Consider the following 27,474-nt stretch of genomic DNA (forward strand, 5'->3'; position numbering starts at 1 on the left):
AAAGAACGTGTGTGACTATACTTCTGTAGGCCTACCTTTTCCATATTGATAAAAAAGTGGCCTATTCAATTATCAATCAATATTACTGAACTCTATAATATGGAGTTGTTGTTTTGTTTTAACAATAAACTTTGTGTTTTTAACCAAACATATATCACCTCAGTTACATCACCTTTTATAACGAGGTCACTTAGCATCATCATCATCAGTTCATCACCATTCACCACCTAAAAGTAAAAACAGATGCGTCTCAGTGGGGACCCCCAGGGGACCTTGGGGGTGTTCCAAAGGGGGCCTCACACTCACAGTTACAGGTCTATTAACTCTGAGAGTTATGGCGAGCGTCCTTGAAATGAAACCGTTTGACTGTCTGTGACACTGACACTGTGCCTGTCACAACAACACTACCTCAAACCACGGTCCACCACACACACATCTGCATTTCTGCAACAACCGGAAATGGAAGAAAAACGTCCAAGCCCCCGACGATGATGATGACGCCTGCACTTTGACTCCACCTCATGATGATGCTATTTAGCAACAGATGAACAGCTTTACACTTCCAGGCAGGCAGGCAGCACCACGTTCATTTTTCACTCACTCACTCAGAACGTTTATATGACCAAACCAACCAACACTACCGACCCTCTCTCTCGCTCTCTCTTCTTACATGTGGTGTATGTATGTAATGTAAACAGCTCCAAACATCGAGGAGAGAGAGCACTTTTACTTTTCAACTTGTAATGTTCATCGGGGGACCACCGAGCAGCTATAATCGCCTCGCATGTGACAGTTAGTAGTGGCCAACGACCGCCACGAACACCACCACCCACCCAGCAGCAGCCAGCCAGCCAGGCAGCAGCAGCCAAGCGGCGGCGGGGTCTGCTTGCGCCACTCTCCCGTCAAACGGTGCGTGTTCCTGGCTACTAGGGGGGCTCGTGTTTTGGTGGACGGGGCTGCCTGGTGGACCGTACACCCGCTGGCTGGCTGCGATCGCCGCCGCTAAAAGGCAAAGCAAAGCAAGCATGGATGCGATGTGGATCACTCCCCTGCTGGTCGTTCCGCTGCTGATGTTTAGCAGCAGCACGTTCGTCTTCTACTTCAAGAAGTGCTTTTACGTGGCGTACATGATGTGCCTGGCCCTGGTGGCCATTCCCCTGTGCGTGCTGAAGAGCGGCGGCAGAGACGTTGAAAACATGAGGTAAGAGTTGCTGTTGTTATTATTATATGTATATTTTGTTGCTATAATACACAGGCGTGAGGAAGGAAGGAAGGAAGGAGGAGCTCAGTGTACTGTTACCGTAGCGTTGGGATTCAATTCGTTTTGACCAGTTGTGTGTGCGTATCCGGGCCTGGGGAGAATCGGACGGATACGGAAACTGTATTTTTTTTTTTTTTTTGCATGAAATTATGAATGTGCGTGGACGGGATACACAATTAAATTCAAAGGAGCTTTATTGGCAAGTGTCAAAATATAATAAAAATAGTTGAACATGGAAAGTATACAACTTAGTATATTATACAGTCAGGAGTTGGGAATCTGGGATACACCAACAATGATTCCCAAAGTTGGGTTCCATCCAGGGGGAAGAGAGTTGAGAGTTCCAGGGGGTCCCCAGCTAAATTATAGTTTGGATTCGGAACCAAATGTCTGCAATGGTCTAACTCTGAGACTGTACAAATGGAACCAAATGGACCAGTTCCATTTGTACAGTCTCAGAGTTAAATTAAAATTGATTTGACTATTTAAATGGGGGTACCTGAGATAGAAATGCCATCCAATGGGGGTCCGTATAGACAAATGCATGTCAAACAGGGGGTCCTTGAAATTAAACAATCTCTGCTAGAGCCGTCCCCCCCGTCCCCCCATCTTCTCTTATGGGGGTTCCCTGTCCTGGCATATCTTTTCAAATGGGGGTCCGCGGGGCTAATTAGTGTCATTTTGGGGGTCCTTGACATGAAAAAGTTTGGGAACCCCTGGTCTACCGTTGGGATACACACTGTAGACTAGAGTAGGCGGGTTCTAGCCTCTCTAGCCCGGATGCCACCGGTTGCAACGGGAATGGGAACCAGGCTTTTTTCCCCACACAGTCCTGCCCTATGGTCCTGCCTGGTTAATTAAAGCACAGCCTGTTAGCCACTCGGCTAGCCCGCGAGCCGCGTTATAAAACATTAAACTAATGCACACAACATAACATGCTTCCACTTTTATGCAACGTTGTATAACTTTAAAAAACGTTTACGTGGTGGGTGTAAATGGTACTAGTGTTGGTTGTGGTGGAGCTTTTACAACCAAAGTGCTAAAAAAAACCTTTCCCTTTTGGAATGTAAATGAGCAATGGACGTGCACAGATTGAGTGATGTTTTGTTAAAACTATGATGACAGGAGGTATGCAGAGGCAACACGTTAGAGCTAAAAACCTAACATTTTATTTACCTCGACATCCATGTTGTAATGCTAATGTTAGCAGGCTAACATTCATGACAACATCACTATTGTTTGTATCCAAGGACCAAGTGGCAGTGCCAGGGCTGACTTGTTGTCAGGAGAGGGGCAAAGGGCAAAGTTGCTGCCCAACAAATCTTGTAAATTATAAGATAAGAAAAATAACCCTCAATTAATAGTATGCCACCTGTTTCGAATAATATGCCTACTTGTTTTTCGTGTTAGTTAATTATTTCCAAAAACTCATCTATTTGCAACACTAGATTAAAAAAATAATGGGTTGAATCTAGAGTTGCAACAAAAACCATTGACAGCCCATTCATGATGGGCTGATTGTATTAAACCATGTTAAACTCACCAACATTGCAGCTGTACGGAAAGCTTGAATTATCCTCTGTCTGCAAAGTGTTTGTTTCATAAAGATCCACCTAGACATGTTATGAGCTACTTTCTGCTGAGAAATTCCGTGCAGGCGATAAAGTGTTGGAGTTTGGAAGAGCTCGTTGGAAGACACTCAGTGGTCCTGCGTGCCACCTGTTTCGAATTTGCACATAATGCAGGAAGAAGCAGCACGTTGCTGCCAAACTCCCAACACTCACAATGCACAGAATTTCTTGATGTCTATGTCATGTCTTTAAATTCCTTCTAAACCACCCTACATGGCTTTAGTTGTTTCCCCTGGTGGTTGTAATCTGAGTAAATCTATTAGCTAATAGCTACATAACTTGTCACTTGTTAATGTTATCAATGTAAGCAGCATTATGGTTGGTGATAAAGGCTAATTATACTATTAATGTGTAACGTGTTACCTATCCTTTAAAGGTATATTCAGTGATTTCACTTAATTCAAATATCACTTATTTTTTTGTTTTGTTGTGATAATCCTCCCTACTATAGAGTGTGCTGACCATATAAGGAGTTCCTCCCTGTCCCCAGTTAACCCCTGGGGGTCAAAAAACCTTAGGTTTCGTTTTTGACTCTCTGTTCTGATTGGACGAAAGGCTGGGTCCCACAGCCAAAAACGAAACCTAAGGTTTTTTGAGTGAAATCACTGAATATACCTTTAACCCTCAAATGTGTGAGGCCAACAATATTGCCTCCTGTTGGGATGAAGTAGACCTTTTAAGCAGTTACCATTACTCATAAGAGTGTGCACCCTAGCTGTGCTCAAGCAAGGTCACAGAGTGACAGAAAGATTCCTATATAGTGTCTGAAAAAGTAGAGACACGTCAGAATTCTCCAGGACAGACGACCCCTCTGGCCCTGCGCTTCAATTGTGGCGCCCCCCGACCAACGGACTGATATGATCGAATCTAATTTGTGATGTAACAGGTCGTATTTGCTTTCATCTATGTCAGGGATTTTCAACTGATTATGAACCAGGGACCACCACCCTGACTGAGAATCAACCTGGGGACCACTGTTGTGTTGCCCTTTAACAGCCATTATGTATTATATTGGTTATATGGGCACATTGCCTAATAATGGTGACTCAGTGTATGGGTGGTACACTTTCCCGTACAACTGTGGAAGTTATTGACATCCAACTTTCCAGTAAATGATAACATTGACCTGTCAATATTGTGCAAATAAAGGCACCTTTTCCGTGTAACGTTGACGTGTCATCATACATCACCAGGTCATTTAGTTCACTCTGTTTCGCAACTTTGCATGGTCAGGGACCACATACAATACCGTCACGGACCACCAGTGGTCCACGGACCACCTGTTGAAAACCTCTGATCTATGTCTTTGCTGTTCATATGCATATCACATGACCATTCATTTTGGGATAAGTATCCCGGGCAATAAAATATCCCAGATCTTATGATTCCGTACAGCCTGCTTATTGGACCATCGGATAACTCTCTCACGGTATTAATGCATCACTCCTTAAAAAAACACTTAAACCCGCCTACTTAGTTGACTAGGGTCCGCCAGGGGTCTAAACTAGGGCCCCTCCTTGTACACCACATCTCTTTGCCAAAAATAGCAGGTCTGTGAGCTTGTAGATCGACTGTTTTCACAGGTACCAGGGTCCATGCGTTGGTTATGCACTAGCTTATGTTCTTAATGTTTAAAGGAAGTTTGTTATGTCAAACCTGACCCACTACCTTACTGGGTCAACTGCCCAGGCCAGGATATAGAGATGTTACGACTTCAGTCTCAGTATCCACTTCCACTTTGCGTCAGAGGAACTCTGTGTTGTGGCTTTTCAGACTGTTGGACATGGAGTAACTGCATTTAATTGGGTCGAAGAGGTCAGATCATGTGTTCCTTTTTTTCTTTAATAATTTTTATCCCACGATTTTGTAACCCATTTTTCACCCCTGTGTCAATTATCTAATGTGATCCTGGGCACTATACACCCTCCGCCAACCTAGTCCCCATATATGGGGGACATGGGGAGAGCAACGGACTTGAACTCATGCTTCCTTCATGCCTGAGTGTCCAAGTTGCTCCTTTACACCTGACAGGGGGGAGTTTCCCTGGTTGGACGTAGCACGTGGAAAGAACACGTTATTCCAACCAGTTCCTTTCCCCTCCATCAGGCTGGCCAGGGGGAGGATCATGTGTTCCTCTGTTGTTTTTACATTTTTGGTGTAGATGTTGGAGGCTTGGAGCCCACCCCAGTACAACCCTAGTAATCAATGCCCAGTTCTCCTGGACATTGTTGGCTCTGTCAGTAACAACAGCGGCCTGGTTGGCTGCCCCCCAGTGCCCTTAGAATAACTGTTTCACAGTCATGTTGGCCGGTGTGGCGGTGTCATGTTGCACCCAACGCACCGTTCTGTTAGTTCAAAGGTTATCTGGAACCCATTCACTGTGACTAATGAAGGACAGGGAGAGAATGGAGTTGTAGACACAAGCATGCGGTCGGTTCATTTCCAACTTTATTCCAGACACTCCAGGCATAGGGTGCAAAAGACAGAAAGTCTTCACACTTCACAGATTCATTAAGGACACAGCAGCCTGTCGCAGACATAATTGCCTTCTTATGGGGAACAGAAAGCCTTCATTCCAGGTTTCTGCCTACTTTTTTGGGAACCTAGACCAAGCGGGGAAGTAAGACTGGTGGTCAGTTTAAACGAGGGAAAAAGCGTTGCGCACACACTGGCTGCATAGTAACGTTTAATGGTTTCGAACCACTTACAGACCTTCCTCAAAACCAGCAAAACGGTTATGGTGGTGGTTAGGTAACATTGGCCAGATCAGTCCATTACACCACATGTAACATTAGTTATTTTACATGATAAATCGATCTTGCAACATATTGAAAAGTAGACACTTGTTGTTGGTGTCGCACAGTACCAAAGTATCTCAGTCTCTGGTTTCGTCCAATGTGATAGATTGCTAATCATAACTAAAGATTGAAAAATCACTCTCAGTGGATTCACATCACAACTGCATGACAACAGACCTGACCTGACCTGACCGTTATGCTAGTGTGTCGGTGATAAAGAGTTGTGATCATTTGACAACTTAAGTCCTAGTTTGTTGTGCGCTGAATTGTGTACTATGCCTCCTTTTGTGTCCATATCATCCATAACATCCTATAATTGTGATTATCTGAAATAATTGCGATTAGGCGGTTATGTAATAATTGTGACAGGCCTAATGGGGTGTTCACAAAAGCCTGGATAGATGATAAATGGACCCTTTTTTAAGTGAAATATCCCTTTAAGCCAATTTGAATGTGTAACGTTTGAACAGCAAGGTTATCTTGTGATCCTAAAATAGATCAAAGGGAGTGTGTTAAATGGATTTGACATAACGGTGCACAGTTAATATGGCCACTTCATTCCTCTTTACAAATCTTAACGATAAATTGCTTCAGCCCTGCTAGAGCCATTGTAGTTGCATCACTAAAGAGGCCTTTCGTACAACACTAAGCCTAGATGTTTTATCACACTTTCTTGACGGATAATGGGTGAAGTTTGCAGCCTGGCTTGAAATGTCTTGTGAATGAATTGTTCTTTATGTCAATGAGGTGTAAATTGCAGGCTATTGTCCATGTGTTTGTGTGTCACAGTGCCATATTGTCCATGTGTTCATGTGCCACAGTAATGGCAGTAATGTGTGAGGATAAAGCTGAATTGGAGTCATGAGACAGGGAGACAATCCGAAACAGGCTAAGTGGAAAAAGTCTCACATGTCTGTCATTAGTTTAAAACACTGAAAGCTTTAAGTTACAGTTACATCTGCCTTGAAAAAAAAAAAAAAACGGCCATCTAACTGCATCTACTTACATTTAGTTTGACTCCCGACGTTATACACACCGATACATATTGTGAAAAAAGCGTTGTGAGCTTGTAGATCGGCTATTTTCACATTGTTTGCCTCTTTCTTAGATGATGTTTATAGTATATGATTACTTTTGATGCAGTAATGGTCTCTTTTCATTTCATTATTTATTTATAAAAGTAATTTGCTGTCATCTGTGGGGACCACCCTGGGGGTCCAGACCCACAGGTTGAGAACCACTGATCTAGGTTTACCATTTTCCAAGCATGATTTAAATGTAGTCCTGAAGCGTGACGAGAGAGTACATAAAAAAAAAACATTTAAATATTTTAGTCATTTGGAATACCGGACGGAAGACGTTTTCCAGCAGCCAGGGATCCGAACGCTCCAAGCTGAACACCACTTATCGGATATGGCTGGATGCAGGAAACTGATGGCTGCATACATTTATGAAAATATTTCCGAAAGTTTGTAGCCTAATAATGTGACTCTCTGCTGTATACCATATTGTGAGAAACTAAACTAGCAGCAGCTTTTCTTCCCCCTTCGGGCTTAACCCATTTTGTGCGGGAACCCCTTTTGGTGTTTTAAGCATTATGTTATAATTTAGCTATTGAAAAATAGCAGATCTACAAGCTCCTTGACATGTTATACAGTATCACATCTCAACAATCATAAAAAAAAAAAGATAGCTCATATCAATCACTGTTTTAAGTGTTTTTTTTACTTTAGCCCCTCTTAACGTTTTTGGAATTACGTCATGTGTCTATGAACTTTGTTTTAGAGCACTTTTTGCCTGGTAAACAAAACAATAAACATTTATAACCAGGCAAAAAGTGCTCTAAAACAAAATTTAATTTGTTTAGAGCACTAAACAAATGAATAAATAGGGGATTTAGGATGGATGGATAGGTGGATAGAAGATAGATATACTACAGTTAATATATGTGTGTCTCACACACACACACACACACACACACACACACATTGTTGTTTCTTTTTGCATTCCCTGGGTTCGGTGATAGCCACTTTCAATGTAACAGGATTCCCATTGTCATGAAATTCCTGGAAATATTTTCAATTTTAGAAAGAATATAGCCTATATCATTTTCTAGTCCTGGAAAAGGTTTGGAATTTGTCAAGGGTTGTGGAAAAATAGTTATGCATTGTTTTGGCTATTGATATTTGGAAATTCATTGGTAAAAATGTGTGTGACACGAGTGAGACATTTACTGTGGGAAACCGTGTAAATTAGGTGTAAGGTGTTGTGATACCATGGGCTGCCAGGAAGGATTCATTGTGCCTTGGCATACTGCAGTGTAGTAAGATAGATAGATAGATAGATACCGGTAGGTAGACAGATAGATAGAAGTCTCTGGAACTCCATTCTGAGTTAACCCATTTAGGTTTAGGCCTGACGTTGAAATTTAAAAAGAATGTATTTTTCAAATGTATTTTTTTCTGAAAGACCTCATGTTTTTATATCAGTGGTTCTCAATATTTCATAAGGACCCCAATAGTTATATGTAATATGCCACCGACCCCCATCTGAAAATATGTTGTTCCATGGACCCCCTCAGAAGCAAAGATTTGAGTTAAAAACATTGGCTCTGAAAGAATATATTCAAAGCTTTGCACTTTTCACGATTTTTTCAAAAAAATTGCAGATCTACTATGAACTTGTAGATCTGCTATTTTTCAGTAGCTAAAGCATAACAACACCAAAAAGGGTTCCCGCCCAAAATGGGTTAACTAAACGTTGCTCTTTTGACGATGGTGGTGGAGAAAGCACTGTGTATGACATGTTGGCCCTAAGGAGGGATGGGACAATATGAAAATTACATGTCACGATTATTGTGACAAAAATAAATTGTGGTTAATGATATTATCGCAATAATCTAAATGCTTAACAACTTTTGTTAACCACTTGAACCACCAGCATTCATATTCTGTTGGGAACGTTCACCTAAAATAGCAGATCTACAAACTTGTAGATGGGATATCTTTGGTAAATACATCTGTGTAGAGAGAAAATAAGCAAGACCTGTATGGAGGGTTTAAGTGGTACTGAATTTGCAGCTCAACAAAACCGATGACAATCTAACGATAAATAAAAATGTCTGAGATAAGCTTATTGTGATCTTTTTTATACCACGATAAACTGTTATCGTCCCATCCCATCCCTACATTTGACCATAACACTTTTTTTCTCTGTTGACCAGTGCCTATGATTTAATCAGAACAAGTGTGTGTCCAGTGGAAACCTCGTATGAATCTGATCTCAGGTCAGAATGGGTTAAGTGCATTCGTCTTTGTAATGAAGGGTTTTTGCACGGCAGGCAACCCTACTATAACGTCCCTCTCTGTAGTTGTCAACGGCCTGTTCTTGCTGACACAGACTAATAATAATAATTATTATTATGTCCTGCATTGTCACTCTGTCACCTGGGGAAGATTTACTCTTCTGTTTTGCCTTGTTGCATTATGCATACAGCGCTAAAGCTGGAGCATCACATTTGACATTACCGTCATCAAAGGCTTTTGAGTCAATTTATTTTCCAAGTCTATTCATCTGATGTCTTTCCCATTTCCCATTTAGTCGATGTTCCTACTGAAACACCAGTGTGACTGTGACTGAAACTCCGGTCATTTGTGGCACAATGTGACACGCTGCGAGTTTGTTTATCTGCCATTTTTGAGAGCCACTGTTTCTAATCTAAATCTTAATGAGTTTTCTGAAAAAAGTATGTTGCTATGTGCAGTCTAAAATGACACACCGATGCCTTCCCAGATCGTGCGTGCGTGCGTGTGTGTGTGTGTGTGCGCGTGCGTGCGTTCTTTCGTGCGTGCGTGTGTAAGTAAAAATATTGTTTTTCATTATGGCATGAAGCAAGCAGCCAGTGCAGCCAAAGCGTGTACCAAATACCAGTGTGCGAGAGAATGCAGGCCAGAGCAAGTTGATGTCGTTGAAAGCAAGCCAAGAACTATGTCCTGTGATGGATTGCACACTGTGACTCTAGCCCACGCTAGAGTAAGTAGAGTAGCTTGCGAAACGGTCATTGGAAATACCTAAATAAATACCGTAGTAAAGTAATGTGTTAAACAGAAGTGTTTAGAAGTGTGTTTTTTGTTTTACTCCGTCTAACGGCCAATGAAGTAAAGTCAATGCTCTGTCTGCAGTTCTTCCTCTGTCCTAATTCCGTGGTGAAAGGTACATAAACATTAGATACATGTTAGAGCCGGTCATAGGGGCTTGTTTGAATCAATCCAGTTATTTTACATGACAAAAACTGAATTACATTGCAATGTTGTTGTTGATTTTTGCATTTCCTGGGTTCGGTGATAGCCACTTTCAATGGAACAGGATTCCCATTGTCATGAAATTCCTGGAAATATTTTCAATTTAGAAAGAATGTAGCCCATATCACTGTCTAGTCTAGTCCTTGAAAAGGTTTGGAATTTCTTCAAGGGTTGTGGAAAAATAGTTATGCATTGTTTTGGCTATTGATATTTGGAAATTCATTGGTAAAAATGTGTGCATGTTTTATAAGTAAGTAAGCCCTAAGGGGGGTGGGTACCTGGGAACTTCTTCTGACTATACCAGGCAGCCTCTCAACCATTCAGCTGTGATGCTTGTCAGAGGCTAGCAGCAACAATATTACACTTGACTTTTACCTCCATGAGGGACGGATTTTCTTTCATTTTTAAGTCAAATCTTTGCTTTTGGAACAAAATATTTGTAGAATCGGCCTCTGGTTTTAACGGGTTAAACTAAAGCCTAACTAACTAACATACGTTCCCGAATGAATTCCTGCATTCCAATCAGGACATTTTGGGAGAGATGCCAGCTGCTGAGCTCATGTAAGCAGATTCAGCGCAGAGCACAGACCCAGCAGCGTGTGGACTGAATTCATTAAACCTTAAACAATGCCCTACACATTCTTGTGCTGATCATGCTAGTTAGGACATTAGCATTCCGTTTTCTGTGCATTAGCCCAGTGTCTGGGAATCCAAGCAATTAAACTGACTATAAGAACGGTGAGTTGTTTTTGCCCTGGAGCCACCTGCCAAGCTGGCACAACAACCCAGTCTAATCAATGATGTTATTTTTAGGTGTACTGCTGTTTTCCATTATGCACAAAATGCACTGGGATTAAATCAATTTGAATAACTAGAATTAGTAGGGCTTAACTAGAAAGGGCTATAACAATAATTTGTCAATAATTCATGTCCTCTTCAGTGAATGAATAAACTCCTCAGGTATATGTCACGTATATATTTGCACAAATTTGTCCTTTGTCCTTCAAAAAGAAAAACAATACAGCCCCTCATGCATTAGGGGCCGTATTGTTTTTCTCCTCATGCATTAGATTTGAAGGACCCTCTAATGAGGGTCCTTCTATTCTAATGCATGAGGAGTCTGCGTTTTTTCTTTCACTTTTTTCATTATTTTTTATATATATATTATTTTTAAGACCTTTTTGAAAGCGGCAGCTCGCGCGTCTTGTAGATCGGCTGTTTTCAAATAGCCGTAGCCTAGTAGTTTTTTTGGGGGGGCTTGTTTTCATACACCTGTTTGCTTATTTCTCTCGCAAAATCTGGTAACACTGGTTCATTGTCATCGACAATAATAATATATATTTCCTGTCATCTTGTCCCACTCCGCCGACCCTAGTCTTCAACGAATGACAGATTGCTTGTGACTTCTGTCAATAGTTGTCAGTATCATGATACTTTTTCGAAAGGAAAAGCACGCACAACTCCAGCTATCTCAGTCTCTTGGAACATTTTACCGGGTGCACGGTCAGGAAACACTTTAGAAGAAGGAGAATACCAGCACTCACAGAGTAGTCCTTTAAGGCACTTTATTGTCTCATCTTTACATGGGAAGGTATGCTGCAAGCAGCAACACAACGGACGCGTTTCGGCCAGGGGCCTTCGTCAGTGTTGTAAATGCTGTAAACAAAGCAGCGCGTCCGTTGTGTTGCTGCTTGCACCATACCTTCCCATGTAAAGATGAGACAATAAAGTGCCTTAAAGGACTACTCTGTGAGTGCTGGTATTCTCCTTCTTCTAAACCATTGTTATGGTACCATGTTAGTGGTCTCCGAACTTTGGTTGAAAACCACTTTTATACAGCTTAATTAAGATTGTCAACCAAAGTGTTTTTTCCCCCTCCTCCAACTGAAAAGAGTTAAAAAAAAAAAAGAAGTAAACTGTGCGACCTGATACGTAACATTTGTGAACACGCATCACAGAATAGGCGCTTATTGCCTCGTCACGCTGCTGGTGTTTACAGCATAGCATAAATACGCGGCGCTCCCTTTGAAAACAATTAAAAACATAAGCTGCACTCTTAAATAAAAAAAAACGAATAAAAGTCGACAAAGCCCCTTATCCTATCCTTATCCTCACTTTCTGGCAGAAAGCTTATCTCCATATTTATCTCCAACTGGTCCAGAACGCTGCTGCTGCCCGTATCATCACCAGAACCCCTGTCATCAGTCACATCACCCCTGTTTTACACCAACTCCACTGGCTAGAAGAAGAAGAAGAAATGCGTTCTGGTAAATCAAGTTAACCAAGGGTAACTGGACTAAGCATCAGATACTTGTTTACAGCCAGGCCCACATGGAGCATTTCATGGTAGTGGTTCAATGCCTTGTCCAAGGGCACTTCAACGGTGGTAATTTTAACGTGTCGGACCGTGTCGAACTGGCGACCTTCCGATATCTAGCCCGCTCCGCAATCCACTCGGCCACCGCTGCCACAAACACCGCATTGACTATAAGATCCTCCTTCATACATCCAAGGCCTTTCATAACCTCGCCCCCGCATACCTGTCTGACCTTGTTCACATTCCCACCCGGTCTCTTAGGTCTGCCTCCTCCATCAATCTGAATGTCCTTCCAGCCCGTCTGTCCACCCATGGGGTCAAGAGCTTTCAGCCGCTCGTCTGCCCCTCCCCTCTGGAACTCCCTCCCCCCTGATATTAGAAACATGGACTCGGTCACCATTATTCAAAACCCACCTGTTTATCTGCTGCTAACCTCGGAAACACAGACATTTTTATTTCTGCTGCAAGCCGTAGTAGCTGTACTATTATTTTAGCTTTTTAACTGTTTTTTATTAACCGTTTTTAACTTGTTGTACGTCGCCGTACTTGAGTGCCCTGAAAGGCGCCTTATAAATAAAATGTATTGTTATTAATACTACTTTTGATTCATGATTATCTGGCTAATGCAAGGTTTTATTTTTACAGTCTAGCTTTGTATTTTAATGAAAGCAAGCATCAATGCCCTATCTTCTAGTTCTGACCCTGTGAATTTAATGCAGTGTTGGTGCAGTGTAGATGATGAAAGGATAAATCTGTAGTGAGGGAACCGTTCCGAAATGATATAATCATTGTGTGCACTGCACGCCCCCTCCTACAATCTGTGTTGGATCAAGTTCAGAATGACATTTTGCACAGTATAATTAGTTTGTGCAAAAATATTTACACAGAGCAGGTCAAACTCGCATGTTTGTGTACTTCTGGCATCCCTCTCGGGTCATGTATTGATTTGGCAAATTGGGATGTCGAGACGGCTTAATGAGTTGACTGAATCTTGGGGTTTTGCTGTAGCCTATGTTTGTAGGCCTGTCTGTCACAATTATCAGTACATAATTGCCTAATCGCAATTAGTTGAGATAATCGCAATTATTTCTCCATAATCGTCAATCGTTTCCATGTTGAGAAATGTCCATAAATTTTTTATTTTTTTTATTAGCAGAAATAATTTATCTACAAGCTTACAACAGCTTACAACACATGCTTACAACACGTGTTGTGTGTAAGCCTGTAGATCAACTATTTCCGCTATTTTGTATAATAAATATTAAATGTGTCAGGGGTTTCTTTGTATATTTAAGTTCTTTGTCAATTTGTGATTTATGTAGCCTAAAAGGCAAACGGAAATACAAATTGTAACGTTCCAATGTTCAATGCAAAAGAAACCCACAATTAAATCAGTAATCACATTAATTTGACAATTAATCGTCCACTTAAATTTGCAATTGTGACAGCCCTATATGTATGCAGTGTGTCAGAATCAGCCTGCTTATTATAGAGTCAGACAGATGGAGTCATATAGATGTCAGACAGATGGTAACACTCGGTTTGATAGGACGCATTGAAGCGTTTTGCTTCAATGCGTGCGTCTAGCCTAGATTTAGCGCTCTGGTTTTTTCTTGTGCTCAGAATTTGTATCTGTGTCCCATTTTGAAATATATTTGAATATTTCTTTAGTTATGACCTTGGTTCATTCACTGGATGTTCCGGCATTGCAGCACGGGTTGTAGTGTACTGTTGTATTGCACGGAAAACCAGGGTTGGACAACTTTGACGATGGAGAGGGCCACTATTGTTCCACACTCACTAGTATAGAGGGCCACATTGTATATTACTGTTGTAGCAAATATAGCCAATCTACAAGCTCTTTTGCTATTTGAATTGAAATCCTGAATTTCTTTTTGCTATTTTTGAATCCTAAAAAGTATATACCGGTATATATATTTTTTTCAAATGCCTTTAATTATAGTTATGTAAACTAAATAGTAAATACAAATACATTGGACATAAAAAAAAAAGACTAACATTTACCCCTGTGTCAATTATCTAATGTGATCCTGGGCTCTACACACCCTCCGCCAACCTGGGGAGAGCAACGGACTTAACTCATGCTTCCTTCATGCTTGAGTGTCCAAGTTTCTCCTTTACACCTGACAGGGGGGAGTTTCCCTGGTTGGACGTAGCGTGGAAGGAACACGTTATTCCAACCAGTTCCATCAGGGGTGCCTGATGGAGGGGGATTTTAATACTGATGCATTTTAATACTATTCCTTAAACTACTACTTTAGACTGACGTAATTTAAGCAGGTCATGTTTGCATGTTTGGAATTGTAACGGCTGAAATCAATAATACAGCGGTATTCTGATGATGAACCTGAGGGCCACATTAAGCTTAAGGTGGGGGCCACATGTGGCCCCCGGGGCCTCCAGTGGCCCATACATGCATGTATTGCGCGATAGAACCATACGTTAATCTGTACGTCGTTAATTAATGAGCCTTCTCCTCCCTCAGGATAATCCGCGGCCTGGTTCGTCACGTGAAGTACTTCCTGGGTCTTCGCTTTGATGTCAGTGGATGGGAGCACCTGCAGACGGAAGGACCCTACGTCATCGTCTCCAACCACCAGAGCTCCCTGGATGTTCTAGGTGGGTAGTATTTTAGACAGACTTATAGCTCGTTACGTAGACGGCACTAGAATTGCATTTTATGTAGTCATAGCACTTTATAGTACACATGTATATTGTATAATATATAATATAGTATAGTATGTATAGTTGACACATAGATACTCTACTGTTACGTTCTTAGTTTATACATGATTCATGATAACTACTTTTTATATATGTGATGTATGACATGCTTTTGTTTTAGCTTAAATGTAAGTTGCTCTGGATCAAGAGCGTCTGCTAAATGCCTAAATTGTAATTGTTGGGTTTCATTGATCCGTCATTGTAACAACACTACTAGTAAAAAAATGTGTCATTTTTGTCACAGTATTAAGAAATGAATAAATAATACTGTATTGTGCCGAATATAAGATGACTCTGATTAGAAGACGACCCCCATTTTTTCAAGACTCATTTGTAGAAAAAGAACATTGAATGTCAAATAGTCTAGTCCCCGATTATAATATGACCCGTGTTTTTAGGATATTTCCATTGGAAAATAGGGTAATAGATTAAACTTCTAGTGCGCTTTTCTGTTGCTATATCAGTGGTTCTCAAACTTCTTTCACGTCAAGGACCACCCAAAATGACACTTTATTTGGCCGGCAACACCCACCTTAAACAGATTTCAGTTAAAAACGTCCGATTGACGTCCGGGCAACTAGGCTACAATTCCGATCGAGTCTCGATCCTGACGGCCTTTGCTGTGTATCGCTCCCCATCTCTCTCTCTCCCCATTTTCCTGTCTGCATAACACCATAAAGCGTGTGTGGCATGGCAGTCACTACTGAGTGATGTGGTCTGGCCGAAGCCCAGAGGAGAGCGACACAGAGGGAGAGACACTTCATGTAATTACTGGGCCTGGAGGAAACTCAGCGGTAGGCTGATCTGGGTTACCATACCAACTCCTGCACAGTGGCACACACAGCCAATTATATCGGCTGATCTTAGCACACACAGCCAATTATATCGGCTGATCTTAACCCATTTTGGGCGGGAACCCCTTTTGGTGTTTTAAAAGCATTATGTTAATCTTTAGCTATTGAAAAATCGTGAAAATGTGCCTCAAATCTTTGAATATATATTATGACAGAGTGAACATTTTAACTCAAATCTTTGCTTCTGGGGAACAACATATTTTCAGATGGGGGGGGGGGGGGGGAGGCATATTACATATAATTTTTGACATGAAATATTGAGCACCACTGATAGAGAAACATAAGGTTTTTCAGAAAACTGTCAGGATTTTGAAGAACTTTTTTAAATTTCGACGTCAGGCCTAAATAGATGGCCTGTTTGGAACAAATGGTACGCGATAATGATGATCATGGAGGGTGTTTATCTCCGTGCGCTTCACAGCATGGCTTTGTGTCCTTGAGAAAGACACTAACTAACGAACTAACTAACGACTGCTGCCGATGAACAGCTCGGTGCCTTGTGTGCTTGTCTCCGCCATCCGTGTGCGTAAATGATGGGTTAATTGTGTCCACCTGCAGGCCGAAGGCATGTGGAGAGAGTATGTTGGTCTCCACCAGGCCGAAGGCATGGGGAGAGAGTATGTTTGTCTCCACCAGGCCGAAGGCATGGGCAGAGAGTATGTTTGTCTCCACCAGGCCGAAGGCATGGGCAGAGTGTATGTTTGTCTCCACCAGGCCGAAGGCATGGGGAGAGACTATGTTGGTCTCCTCTCCACCAGGCCGAAGGCATGTGGAGAGAGTATGTTGGTCTCCACCAGGCCGAAGGCATGGGGAGAGAGTATGTTTGTCTCCACCAGGCCGAAGGCATGTGGAGAGAGTATGTTTGTCTCCACCAGGCCGAAGGCATGGGGAGAGAGTATGTTTGTCTCCACCAGGCCGAAGGCATGTGGAGAGAGTATGTTGGTCTCCACCAGGCCGAAGGCATGGGGAGAGAGTATGTTTGTCTCCATCAGGCCGAAGGCATGGGGAGAGAGTATGTTTGTCTCCACCAGGCCGAAGGCATGGGGAGAGAGTATGTTTGTCTCCATCAGGCCGAAGGCATGGGGAGAGAGTATGTTTGTCTCCACCAGGCCGAAGGCATGGGGAGAGAGTATGTTGGTCTCCATCAGGCCGAAGGCATGGGGAGAGAGTATGTTTGTCTCCACCTGGCCGAAGGCATGGGGAGAGTGTATGTTGGTCTCCACCAGGCCGAAGGCATGGGGAGAGTGTATGTTGGTCTCCACCAGGCCGAAGGCATGGGGAGAGACTATGTTTGTCTCCACCAGGCCGAAGGCATGGGGAGAGAGTATGTTGGTCTCACTCTCCACCAGGCCGAAGGCATGGGGAGAGAGTATGTTTGTCTCCATCAGGCCGAAGGCATGTGGAGAGAGTATGTTGGTCTCCACCAGGCCGAAGGCATGTGGAGAGAGTATGTTGGTCTCCACCAGGCCGAAGGCATGGGGATAGAGTATGTTGGTCTCCACCAGGCCGAAGGCATGGGGATAGAGTATGTTGGTCTCCACCAGGCCGAAGGCATGGGGAGAGAGTATGTTTGTCTCCATCAGGCCGAAGGCATGTGGAGAGAGTATGTTGGTCTCCACCAGGCCGAAGGCATGTGGAGAGAGTATGTTGGTCTCCACCAGGCCGAAGGCATGGGGATAGAGTATGTTGGTCTCCACCAGGCCGAAGGCATGGGGATAGAGTATGTTGGTCTCCACCAGGCCGAAGGCATGGGGAGAGAGTATGTTTGTCTCCACCAGGCCGAAGGCATGGGGAGAGAGTATGTTGGTCTCCACCAGGCCGAAGGCATGGGCAGAGAGTATGTTGGTCTCCATCAGGCCGAAGGCATGGGGAGAGAGTCTGTTTGTCTCCACCAGGCCGAAGGCATGGGGAGAGAGTATGTTTGTCTCCACCAGGCCGAAGGCATGGGGAGAGAGTATGTTTGTCTCCACCAGGCCGACGGCATGGGGAGAGAGTATGTTGGTCTCCACCAGGCCAAAGGCATGGGGAGAGAGTATGTTGGTCTCCACCAGGCCGAAGGCATGGGGAGAGAGTGTTTGTCTCCACCAGGCCGAAGGCATGGGGAGAGAGTAGGGCTGGGTGCAATAACCGCAATACCGCCATACCGCCGGTATGTAACGCATACCGCGGTATCGGGTTCATTACCGCGGTTAAAAAAAAAAATGAAATGAAAAGTGTATCATAATAAACAGTGACGCTCAGTCAGTCTAATCATGCCAGCAACACAACAACACCAGAGGGAGTTCAAAAAACCATGTGCAACCCAGATTCGGCACAAACAAGGATTGATTGATTGATTGATTGATTGATTAAAATATTTATTAACAGTTTGCAGAATTACACTACATTTCAAGCACAACTCAATACAAAGACTGTTAACTGTGAGTGGACACTTGTTTACAAGAGGGTCCACCTAAATTCATTTCACTCCTATGCCACAAAAATGTGGAACGCCCTACCAACTGTCATTAAGATGTAAATTCCTTGACTCCACCCACCCCTTTCCCCCCTCACACACAAGAGTATGTTTGTCTCCACCAGGTCGAAGGCATGGGGAGAAAGTATGTTTTGCACTCCGTCCGTGTGTGCGTCCATCCGTCCATCCATCCATCTGTGTACAGCTAATCTCCGGCACTGTTAACCCGGTCGATTTTGCACACACACTCCCTGGATGCCAACGATGAACCTCTGCCACAAACTTTCCAGAACGGCCTGTTATCGCGCCACCAGGAGACCGTTTTTTTAAATATTACTCCTCCAGATTCTGTCCAAAAATCCCGCAAATCGTTACACACTCTCTATAGTCATGTGTTCAAGACGGATCTGTCCGATATTTCATATTCCATTCTAATTGGCTAACATTTGGCTTTCAAAGTTTGCAGGATTGGCCCGTTTGGAACAAAAAGCCTCAAATCATGAACGGAGCGTGCCATTTACGTGAAATCTTTCACAGACTTTCCTACTAGGCTGAGGAATATATCCCACCCTTTTCACATTGGCCTGTTATAGTGCCACCAACAGGTGGAACACATTTTTGGAACAAAATGCCTCAAATCATCTAATTGCCATCCAAGGCGTAAGAAGCAATGCCCTTTTCACATTGGCCTATTATAGCGCCACCAGGAGGCCACAACCTGACCTGGCCTGGTGGAGACCTGTGCCCCGAGGGGCACTTTTTCTAGTTAATGTTAGGTTTGAGAAAATGTTAACAGTTTGTCATTTGCCCTACTGTTTTTTTTATATAAGCGTCACGATCATATCCATGTTGAAAACATTCAAACATGTAAAACAATTGTGAAAATGGCAGATCTACAAGCTCAAAACGTGTCACGGTGCGACAGGTTTAGATTAGTTATTTCCACTAATGTTTATAAAGTTATTAAATGTGTCAGTTAGTTTGTCATTTCAGCCCTGCGCAACTTTTGTTTACTAAGCCCGGAAACGGAACAGATTCTTCTGCTGCCAGGTGCATCGACTGTAAAAATGCACAACAGGACACGAGAGACAGATGTCTGTGTCTCATCTGTTATTTCCGATGACACACACACACACACACACACACACACACACACAGTGAGGTGTGGGTGGCACATCCTGTCAGTCTGCAGTCTTTCTGAGGCCCTGATACTGCTGTGTGTGAGAACCTATGTTTCTATGTCAGTGGTACTTGACTCAATCACTCAACGACCCCCAGAGTTATCTGTAATTGGCCGCGGACCCCATCTGAAAATATGTTGTTCCAGGGACCCCCCAGATTTGAGTTAAAAACTTTTGCAGTGAAAGAACATATATTCAAAGATTTGTGCCACATTTTCACGATTTGTCCGACACTGTAACATAATGCTTAAAACACCAAAAGGGGTTCCGTGCTGAATGATCTTGTATTTCATATTGTGACCTTACATATTATATGTATATGTACATACATACACCTGCATACCATATCATAAATAAATAAAAACTAAACTGTTTTTTTTTTCTATTAGTTTTTTTCCTGTATTCCTACAGAGACTTATTGCTTTGTTTTTGTTTGTCATATATATTATTTGTAGTTGGTGAGGGTAGGCAAAATAAGCTAATTAGCTTCAGCCTACACCTTTTTTGGTCATAGAAATGTATCTTTATATATATACTGTTTCATTATGTACATGAACTGAAGACCAAAATAAAACGGTGAAAGTGAACGGGTTGCAGCACTATGTAGTTTGGGGTATCCGTAGCCGCTTTGGACACAAATAACTTGGCAGCCAACGTCTTTGTCAACGTCAAGGGTCATTTAAAAGTTGACATGACATTGTGACAAGTTAAAGTACACCTTTTGATTCTAACCTCGGAATACAATACAGCTTGTAAAAAACAAAACAAAAAAAAGAGGTGAAGCCGTTTTTTTTTCTTTTTTAAAGACATTTTTTTGCGGCTTACGCCTTTTATTGATTTTTGAAGGGACAGACAGTAGGCTGACAGGAAACGGGAGAGAGATGGGGGGATGACATGCAGTAAAGGCCGTGTCGGGTCCGGGAGTCGAACCCGCGGCACACCGCGACTGGATCACCAGTCCGGTGCCCAGACCGTTACGCTACGGCCTGGGCCAGGTGAAGCCGTTTTAACATAACAATTCAGCACTACAGTACTGTATGTTTCAAGTTTAATTTCAATTGTCTAATGTGGGGTTCTTCAACGTTTTTCAGGCCAAAAAGGACCCCCTAGCTGAGGGAGAGATGAAGCCGGAACCCCCACTACATGTATAAAAATGTGTTGCAGATTAAACTTTTTCATAGATTAATAGAGCGCTTCATAGACTTGTTTGCGTTGTGTTGGATTCATCTTGACGTGTGGCCTTTCGGAGAGTTATCTAGTAAGAGAGTGGCGACACTAGCGTTGACTCCCATTGTAACAATGGAATGCGGAAGTGCTCATTCTATCCCAATGGGATAGTTCCAATACATAAAAAAAATAGGAATAAAAAAAAAATTAAACAAGCAGTGGACAAAGTACTCACATTTCCATTTCTTTATTCGCACACACCAAAAAGGAACGCTTACGTGTTTCGGCTATGCAGCCTTCATCAAAGCAAGATTAAACACTGATGAAGGCTGCATAGCCGAAACACGTAAGCGTTCCTTTTTGGTGTGTGCGAATAAAGAAATGGAAATGTGAGTATTTTGTCCACCGCTTGTTTAATTTTTTTGAATTTTTCTAATTCCTATTTTTTTTTATGTATACTGGATTTGGGTTTGGCACTTGCTGATGCGCAACCTCTTTTTCTCATTTGGGATAGTTCCAATGTTTGGAACTATAGCCCATATGCGGCGAGACCAAAGAATATAGTTTCTTCTCTGTGTCAACATCAGCCAGCTGCACATCACCAGACCTCCCGAGTCCCGATGACATTGATAAGACTGTGTGGAGATAAGAGTGGCATGGCCAAAGTTCATCTGGGAGGGTCGGCTGGTACATTACACTATAGCTACATTCAGTCATTCATTCATGTGTTCATTCATGTGTTCATGAACGTGCTGGTAATGTTTTGTTTTTAAGGATTGCACCATGCCACTTTATTTATTTATAGTTGTGCGTGGTGTTGGTAACTTTTAACTTGTCCATATGAATTGCACGTCATCATACATACTGGGGCTCTTTTTAAATGTTTGTCCATGTTTGGTTTTAGTTTTTAGCTTGTGTTTTTAAATAGGCTCTATGTTTTATGTTGCACTGCCAATAACTGAGGGGAAACGATATTTCATGTTCTTTTGTATGCAAGTACATAGGAAAATGACAAATAAAATGATTCTGATTCTGATGTGTGACACTGGCAAACCATTGGGAAATGTTTAACCTCTTTCCTACTTGCATTGTTTCTGTGTCCACTAGGGAATATATTCAAAAGCAATGTTATTATATTGAGACGGGGAAAAAGGTTTTATAGAATCACTGCTTGATGGATGATGTGTTGTGTTTGGTCAGGCTTGATGGAGATGCTTCCGGACCGCTGTACCATGATCGCCAAGAAGGAGCTGATCTACGCTGGCACCGTGGGCATCATCTGCTGGCTGGGAGGCATCGTCTTCATCAACCGCAAGAAGACCAACGACGCCAAGACTGTCATGGCCGGAGCCGCCAAAACCATGCTGGACGACCAGGTAAACCTGCCATGAATCATGATGATCGGGCAGAACGTTTTTGTATATTCTTTGTAAATCAATGCCCTATACTTGATCTCTGTGACTACAGCGTCAAACACAAAGTATCAAAAGTAGCAGATCTGGAAGCTCGATATGCGGCGAAACAAAACGTTAATGTCAAACTTTGAAACGAGCTGAAGTGGTTAATGTCTAACGTCAATCTATTTCCTCTTTTGGCCGTTTCAGGACATACTGTATGTAGATTCGCATCTTGATTCATGATTCATGATTTTAATCTGTTTGTATTCACATAGATTTTATGATTAATCAATCGGACCGATTCATTAATCGGTTCGATTGTCTTTACAGATAAACAAGCTTGAACAGATCTACAAGCTAAGGTATTAAAGTTAAATCTGACTTGCCTAAGCCTGCAGTGCAGACACCCTGTTACGTGTATTTTTTCAGAATGGACAATGTTTTATTTATTTTTTAACACAGAATGAGATCATATCGACATTGTTAATATCGGTAATCGGCCATAACGGCATTTAATTTTATTGGATATCGATATCGGACAAAATGTCTCATCGGCACTTCCCTAATCAAGAGTAGTCAAACTACTGGTATACTATATAAACTGGTGAAACATTGGCCAAATTGCAAATAATAAAATAAATAACTGATCTACAAAAAAAAGGCTAATCTACCAGAGACGTTGATCGGCTCTTTCCACAATAGTTAATCTGTGGAACCGAATGCCTCAGCACAAATAATGATTATTTTGGGGTGTAGCAGCTTGAAAAGGTTGAGACCCACTGGTGCACAGAACCCCCTGAAAAATGACATGCTGGCCTGGGCCGTCGGTGTGGTGGTGGTCCGGGTGGTCCGGCCACCTGGGCTGCGAATCCCGAACCCGACCACCTTTGATGCATGTCACTCCCTCTCCCTTTCCTGCCTGTCTAAATTTGGACCAAATTGTGCTCCACAGATCCGGCTCTGGGTCTTTCCAGAGGGAACCCGCAACCAGAGAGGAGACCTGCTGCCGTTCAAGAAGGGGGCGTTCCACCTGGCGGTGCAGGCACAAGTTGGTTAACTCGGCTTTAATCCCTCTTTATTGCACCCTGTGTTTGTGTGCGCACGCGCCTGCGTGTGCATGTTTTATTTGTGGCCGCAAGTAGTTCTCTCCTCCTTGGCATTTAGTTTTTTAATCCACCAAAGGAACGGTCTGAGAACAAAGAGGTGAATTCTCTTATTGGGCATGCCAGTGAGACATGTCGTCTATTAACACATTATACACATGCCACAAAAGGTCGCTGACCCTGTGGGTTTGTTCAAGGGCCCTTATGCTTTTCTTTGTGGTTTGAAAACTGCACAACACAGGCCAAAATGACCACTCTAGTAGAGTGGTCAATTTTCCCTGTGTTGTGCAGTTTTTAGACACACGAGGGAGCTAGCAACAATACACCTAAAAGACTAAGCAGTTTATGAAGTAACAATATGTTCTCCACTGATGCTAAAGTCTATAGAGGTCTGGGTTGAATTGATAGCATCGGTACGGTGAGACCATTAATGGAAAGATGAGGCCATTATTCCCCGCTCCCGCTGCACATGACCCTCTGGAGTTGTTCTCTTCTTTGACCCTGAGGGAGCCAACATCACATACAACTGATTTCATGACGGGTTATCTTTGCAGGCTCTGCCATTATAATCAGGAAAGGCAGGGTTTTTGTGGCATAAAAGAGAGCCTTTTTTTTAACCACATGAACTCTATCGACTGTATTCTTGGAATGTCATGCTAGTGGGGAAAAAAACCCACAAAAGTAGGTATTTGCATGACCCTTTTTTTTTAGAGAGAGAGAGAGAGATTTGGTGTGGGGGTATAATTGTATGGGGGGCTAAGTGTAGAGCCATGTGGAGCTCCAGTTAACAATATTATATATAGGGTTTAAGACAGGAGTTTATGGAAAAACTACAGGTACTGGATCATAGTCTTTTCATATTAAAAGTGTTTTGACTTGTTTATGTATATTTGGGTGGTCTTCTTTAATAGTTTAACTTGTAGCATCCATTTAAGATCATGCAAGTGGTATGAATTAAAGGAATGGAGTAAAAAAAAAAGTCATTCTTCAATCAAACCGTGGCTCTAAAACACAAGGAGGTCTCCCCTAGGCAGAAGCAGTGGTTATTTGTTTGGCATCAGCGAGGAACCACAAAAATGAAGTACCTGCTGCTCCCTATTAGCACAAATCCTAGAGTTCTATTAGAACTGTGGTATATACTGACATAAGACACTTAACTTGAATTATATTCTCCGTTTTGGTGTTTTCCTATTTTCGAGGCTACATTATTTCAGCCTCATAACTTGTCCCAACATGTCCCTGTGGCCAGCATAGCCCTGCCTGTCCGTTGTGTATTGAGTGGAAACGGGACAGCCCCCAGTGGGCGCCACGTTTGGCTCCACCGGTCCCGATGAAGGGCCACTCGGGGCCCCTGTCTCTCTATTAGGAACATTACGGGTCCTTATTCTGCTGTGTCCTCACTTGAACCGGAAGTGTTAGTCGCCGGCCCGCCGTTTTCCCATACGCACATTTTTAGTTTTTTTCAGGCGCAAGTTTGTTCTCGACTGTTTTGTGCACATTTTGTGCTCGCAGAAAGCAGCTGATCAGCAGCCTGTACCAACAGAATGTCATAAGGGGAAAGTAAAATGTTGACCCATTATTTTCCATTCTATCATAGTTGGTAGGTGGACTATAACTGTTTTTGGAACACCGAGCTCCACCTTTGGACATTCGGTGATTATTCGAATGAGCACGAATACGCGGCGATGTGATGCTGATATTGTGCCTATACAATATATTTCTATTCTATTCACGTGCACGAGCGAAGTGTCCATCCATGACCTTTGAGAACAGCTACATTCAGAACGACCGCCGGGATCATTTGTTTATTTTTTGGAAAACAGTCGCGATATGACAATGGTTTATGGGAATTCAGAATGAAGAAAAAAAACGGGTAGGATTTGTAAATTACGTCAGACTTCGTTGCTCTAATTAACCCATTTTGACCTGAGATCAGATTCTAAAAATGTCTTCAACATCCTGACAGTTTTCTGAAAAAGCTATGTTTCTATGTCAGTCGTTCTTCGATTTTTCAAAAACAGCAGACCTACAAGCTCGTAGCGCGCCACTCGGTGGCGCGCTATGAGCTTGTAGATCTGCTGTTTTTCAATAGCTAAAGCATAACGTAATGCTAACACCAAAAGGGGCTCCCGCCCCAAAATGGGTTAATATCACGTTTCATGTTTGATTTCATAATTCCTGTAAATTCACTCTATTTCAGTTTTTTCTTATTTTTGTGTTAACCGTTTCTTTCCATGTGCTTCCGCCTCCCAGGTACCCATCATACCTATCGTGTTCTCGTCGTACAGCAGCTTCTACCTACGGAAAGAAAAGCAGTTTAAATCAGGTACTTGGAATCAGCTCTCATCATTTATAAGCTATTCCTAAATCAGTATAGGTATTCTAAAGTGGATAGTTATTGCTTGATTCTTAAAAATACATACTCTTCTAGATTAAACAAAACCTAGGACTGCATGTGTCGATATCACTCCGCCAACATCAAGTTTACTATAGTTTTGAAATTAGTTTTGCACGAAAAACACTAAATTCAATGGACTGTTTTAGTTTTTCGTGCAAAACTATAATGCTTGCAATGGATTCAGAATCATGAACCCGCTAGTGTGATCCGTCACATGCTACTTAAAGCGTACCCTAACTTTCAGCAGCTGTCACAAGGTTTCCCAAAGGGTGATAGTAGTCACCTTTATGAACACATGTGTGAAGAAAGCTAGTGGTAAGCATTGTTTTTTGCAGAGTTGACAACTAATTAAGACAAGCGCTCATGTTTCCCTGCGTGTGTGCAAGTTTTTTCTGTTCGGTACCTTCCAAGCATTTGCACATTTCTTGTCGAAATGATTCTGTGAAGTTGTTCTTAAAAAAATAAAAACAACAAAAAACTATTGATTAACTACCAGTATAGGCTAAGTGATATTATTTTAGCAATAAGACAAGAGACCGTGGTTTACCTGGTTTTTAGAACGGCCAAGAGGGTCGGAAGCACTCGGTGGCGCGCTATGAGCTTGCACCAAAAGGGCTTCCCACCCAAAATGGGTTAATGTGCAAACTGATTTTGTTTCCCCCTCAACAGGAACCATCGGGGTGAGGGTTCTTCCAAAGATCGACACGAAGGGTATGACGTCGGAGGACGTGGCGTCCCTCTCCGACAAAGCCTTCGAGGTGATGCGCGCCAACTTCCTGGAGGTCTCCAACCTCTCCGTGCCCAACAACGCCGTGCCCCAGAGCAACGGCCCCACCACGTGCCATTGAACAATAACCACCGACCTCGCTCCCATGTTCTCCTCAACCCCATCCCACCCCCTCACACGTCACACACACACACACACACACTCTCTCTCTCTCCCCGCCCCCGTTTGTTCCGATCAACCTGGCCAGGAAACAACATGACACCCACAAGGTTCTTATCATGTCATGCTATTCTCAACTTTGGTGGTTCTAATTTGAGAGCCCTGGTTCCCCCAAATCTGCCTCTATACAGCGTGGGTCCGTTTTGTCTCCGGGACGCGTCCCGATCCGCACCGTGTCCCGAAGCGGGATCCTCCTCCTCCTCGGCTTCGAACGACACGGCAGTGAGCGGAGTGACGGACGGCCCGATTCCGACAGTACGGACGCGCGTTCATCAATGCATGCCTTTTGGGGGGAGGGGGGGGGGGGGGTAGTTCTGCGTCTTCCGTTGTCTTGGTTGGTTCGTTTGATGTCTGGCTTTAATCCGCTTTAAGCCCCTATTTGAAAAATAACGGAAGTAGCCGATCTACAATACACATCAAGAGCTTGTAGATCTGCTATTTGTGCTATTTTGTTTTCGAATTTTTTTGTTGAGAAAACTTAAATACAAAATAGGGACACCAGATTGAAAGTTGGTCAAAGGCCGTCTTTATATTTGTCTTACTTGGACACTCATCATGTATATTCGTTTTGCCTTAAGTTTTCCTTTCCTTTTTTTATTGTCCTTTTTTATGTTTGTGAACCGTGGGTGTTTTTTTCCCCTTCTGTTCTGCTTCTAATGAATCGTGAATCTTTGGTTATTTCCTGTGTTCCTCTGATGTTATCCTCGTATCTGGAGATCCGACGGTAATTCCGAAGGAGCATTACTAGTCCAACATGCGGGAACAGCGGTCGGACTAGCACTCGGAACATGCGCTGCTCCCGTGCTTGCGGTTTATGGTCAGGTTAGGGTTTGAGGTATAGGTTGTCGATCTAATGACTGTCGATCTAAAGCCTGTATACCCCCTTATCTCATGTATTCCAAATAAGAATGCCCCTCCTT

The 27,474-nt window shown here is 42.8% G+C and overlaps 1 protein-coding gene across 1 annotated transcript; it reads left to right on the plus strand.

Annotated features, from left to right (window-relative positions):
• Positions 1 to 586: 586 nt before the first annotated feature.
• agpat2 (1-acylglycerol-3-phosphate O-acyltransferase 2 (lysophosphatidic acid acyltransferase, beta)) lies at positions 587 to 26,879 on the plus strand. Its single transcript, XM_083793487.1, has 6 exons — positions 587 to 1,201; positions 14,815 to 14,948; positions 21,911 to 22,086; positions 23,060 to 23,155; positions 25,464 to 25,536; positions 26,278 to 26,879. Exons 1-6 carry the CDS (start codon positions 1,026 to 1,028, stop codon positions 26,454 to 26,456), a joined length of 834 nt encoding a protein of 277 aa, XP_083649613.1. The 5' UTR covers positions 587 to 1,025; the 3' UTR covers positions 26,457 to 26,879.
• The last annotated feature ends 595 nt before the right edge of the window (positions 26,880 to 27,474 follow it).

This window comes from Protomyctophum parallelum, assembly GCF_964188405.1.
Source record: "Protomyctophum parallelum genome assembly, chromosome: 21".
Lineage (NCBI taxonomy): Eukaryota > Metazoa > Chordata > Actinopteri > Myctophiformes > Myctophidae > Protomyctophum > Protomyctophum parallelum.

Coding starts and splice junctions, on each gene's coding strand:
- agpat2 (XM_083793487.1), top strand. CDS start 1,026: ATGGATGCGATGTGGATCACTCCCCTGCTGGTCGTTCCGCTGCTGATG. Junction 14,949..21,910: donor GAGCTCCCTGGATGTTCTAG/GTGGGTAGTATT, acceptor GTGTTTGGTCAG/GCTTGATGGAGATGCTTCCG. Junction 25,537..26,277: donor AGAAAAGCAGTTTAAATCAG/GTACTTGGAATC, acceptor CCCCCTCAACAG/GAACCATCGGGGTGAGGGTT.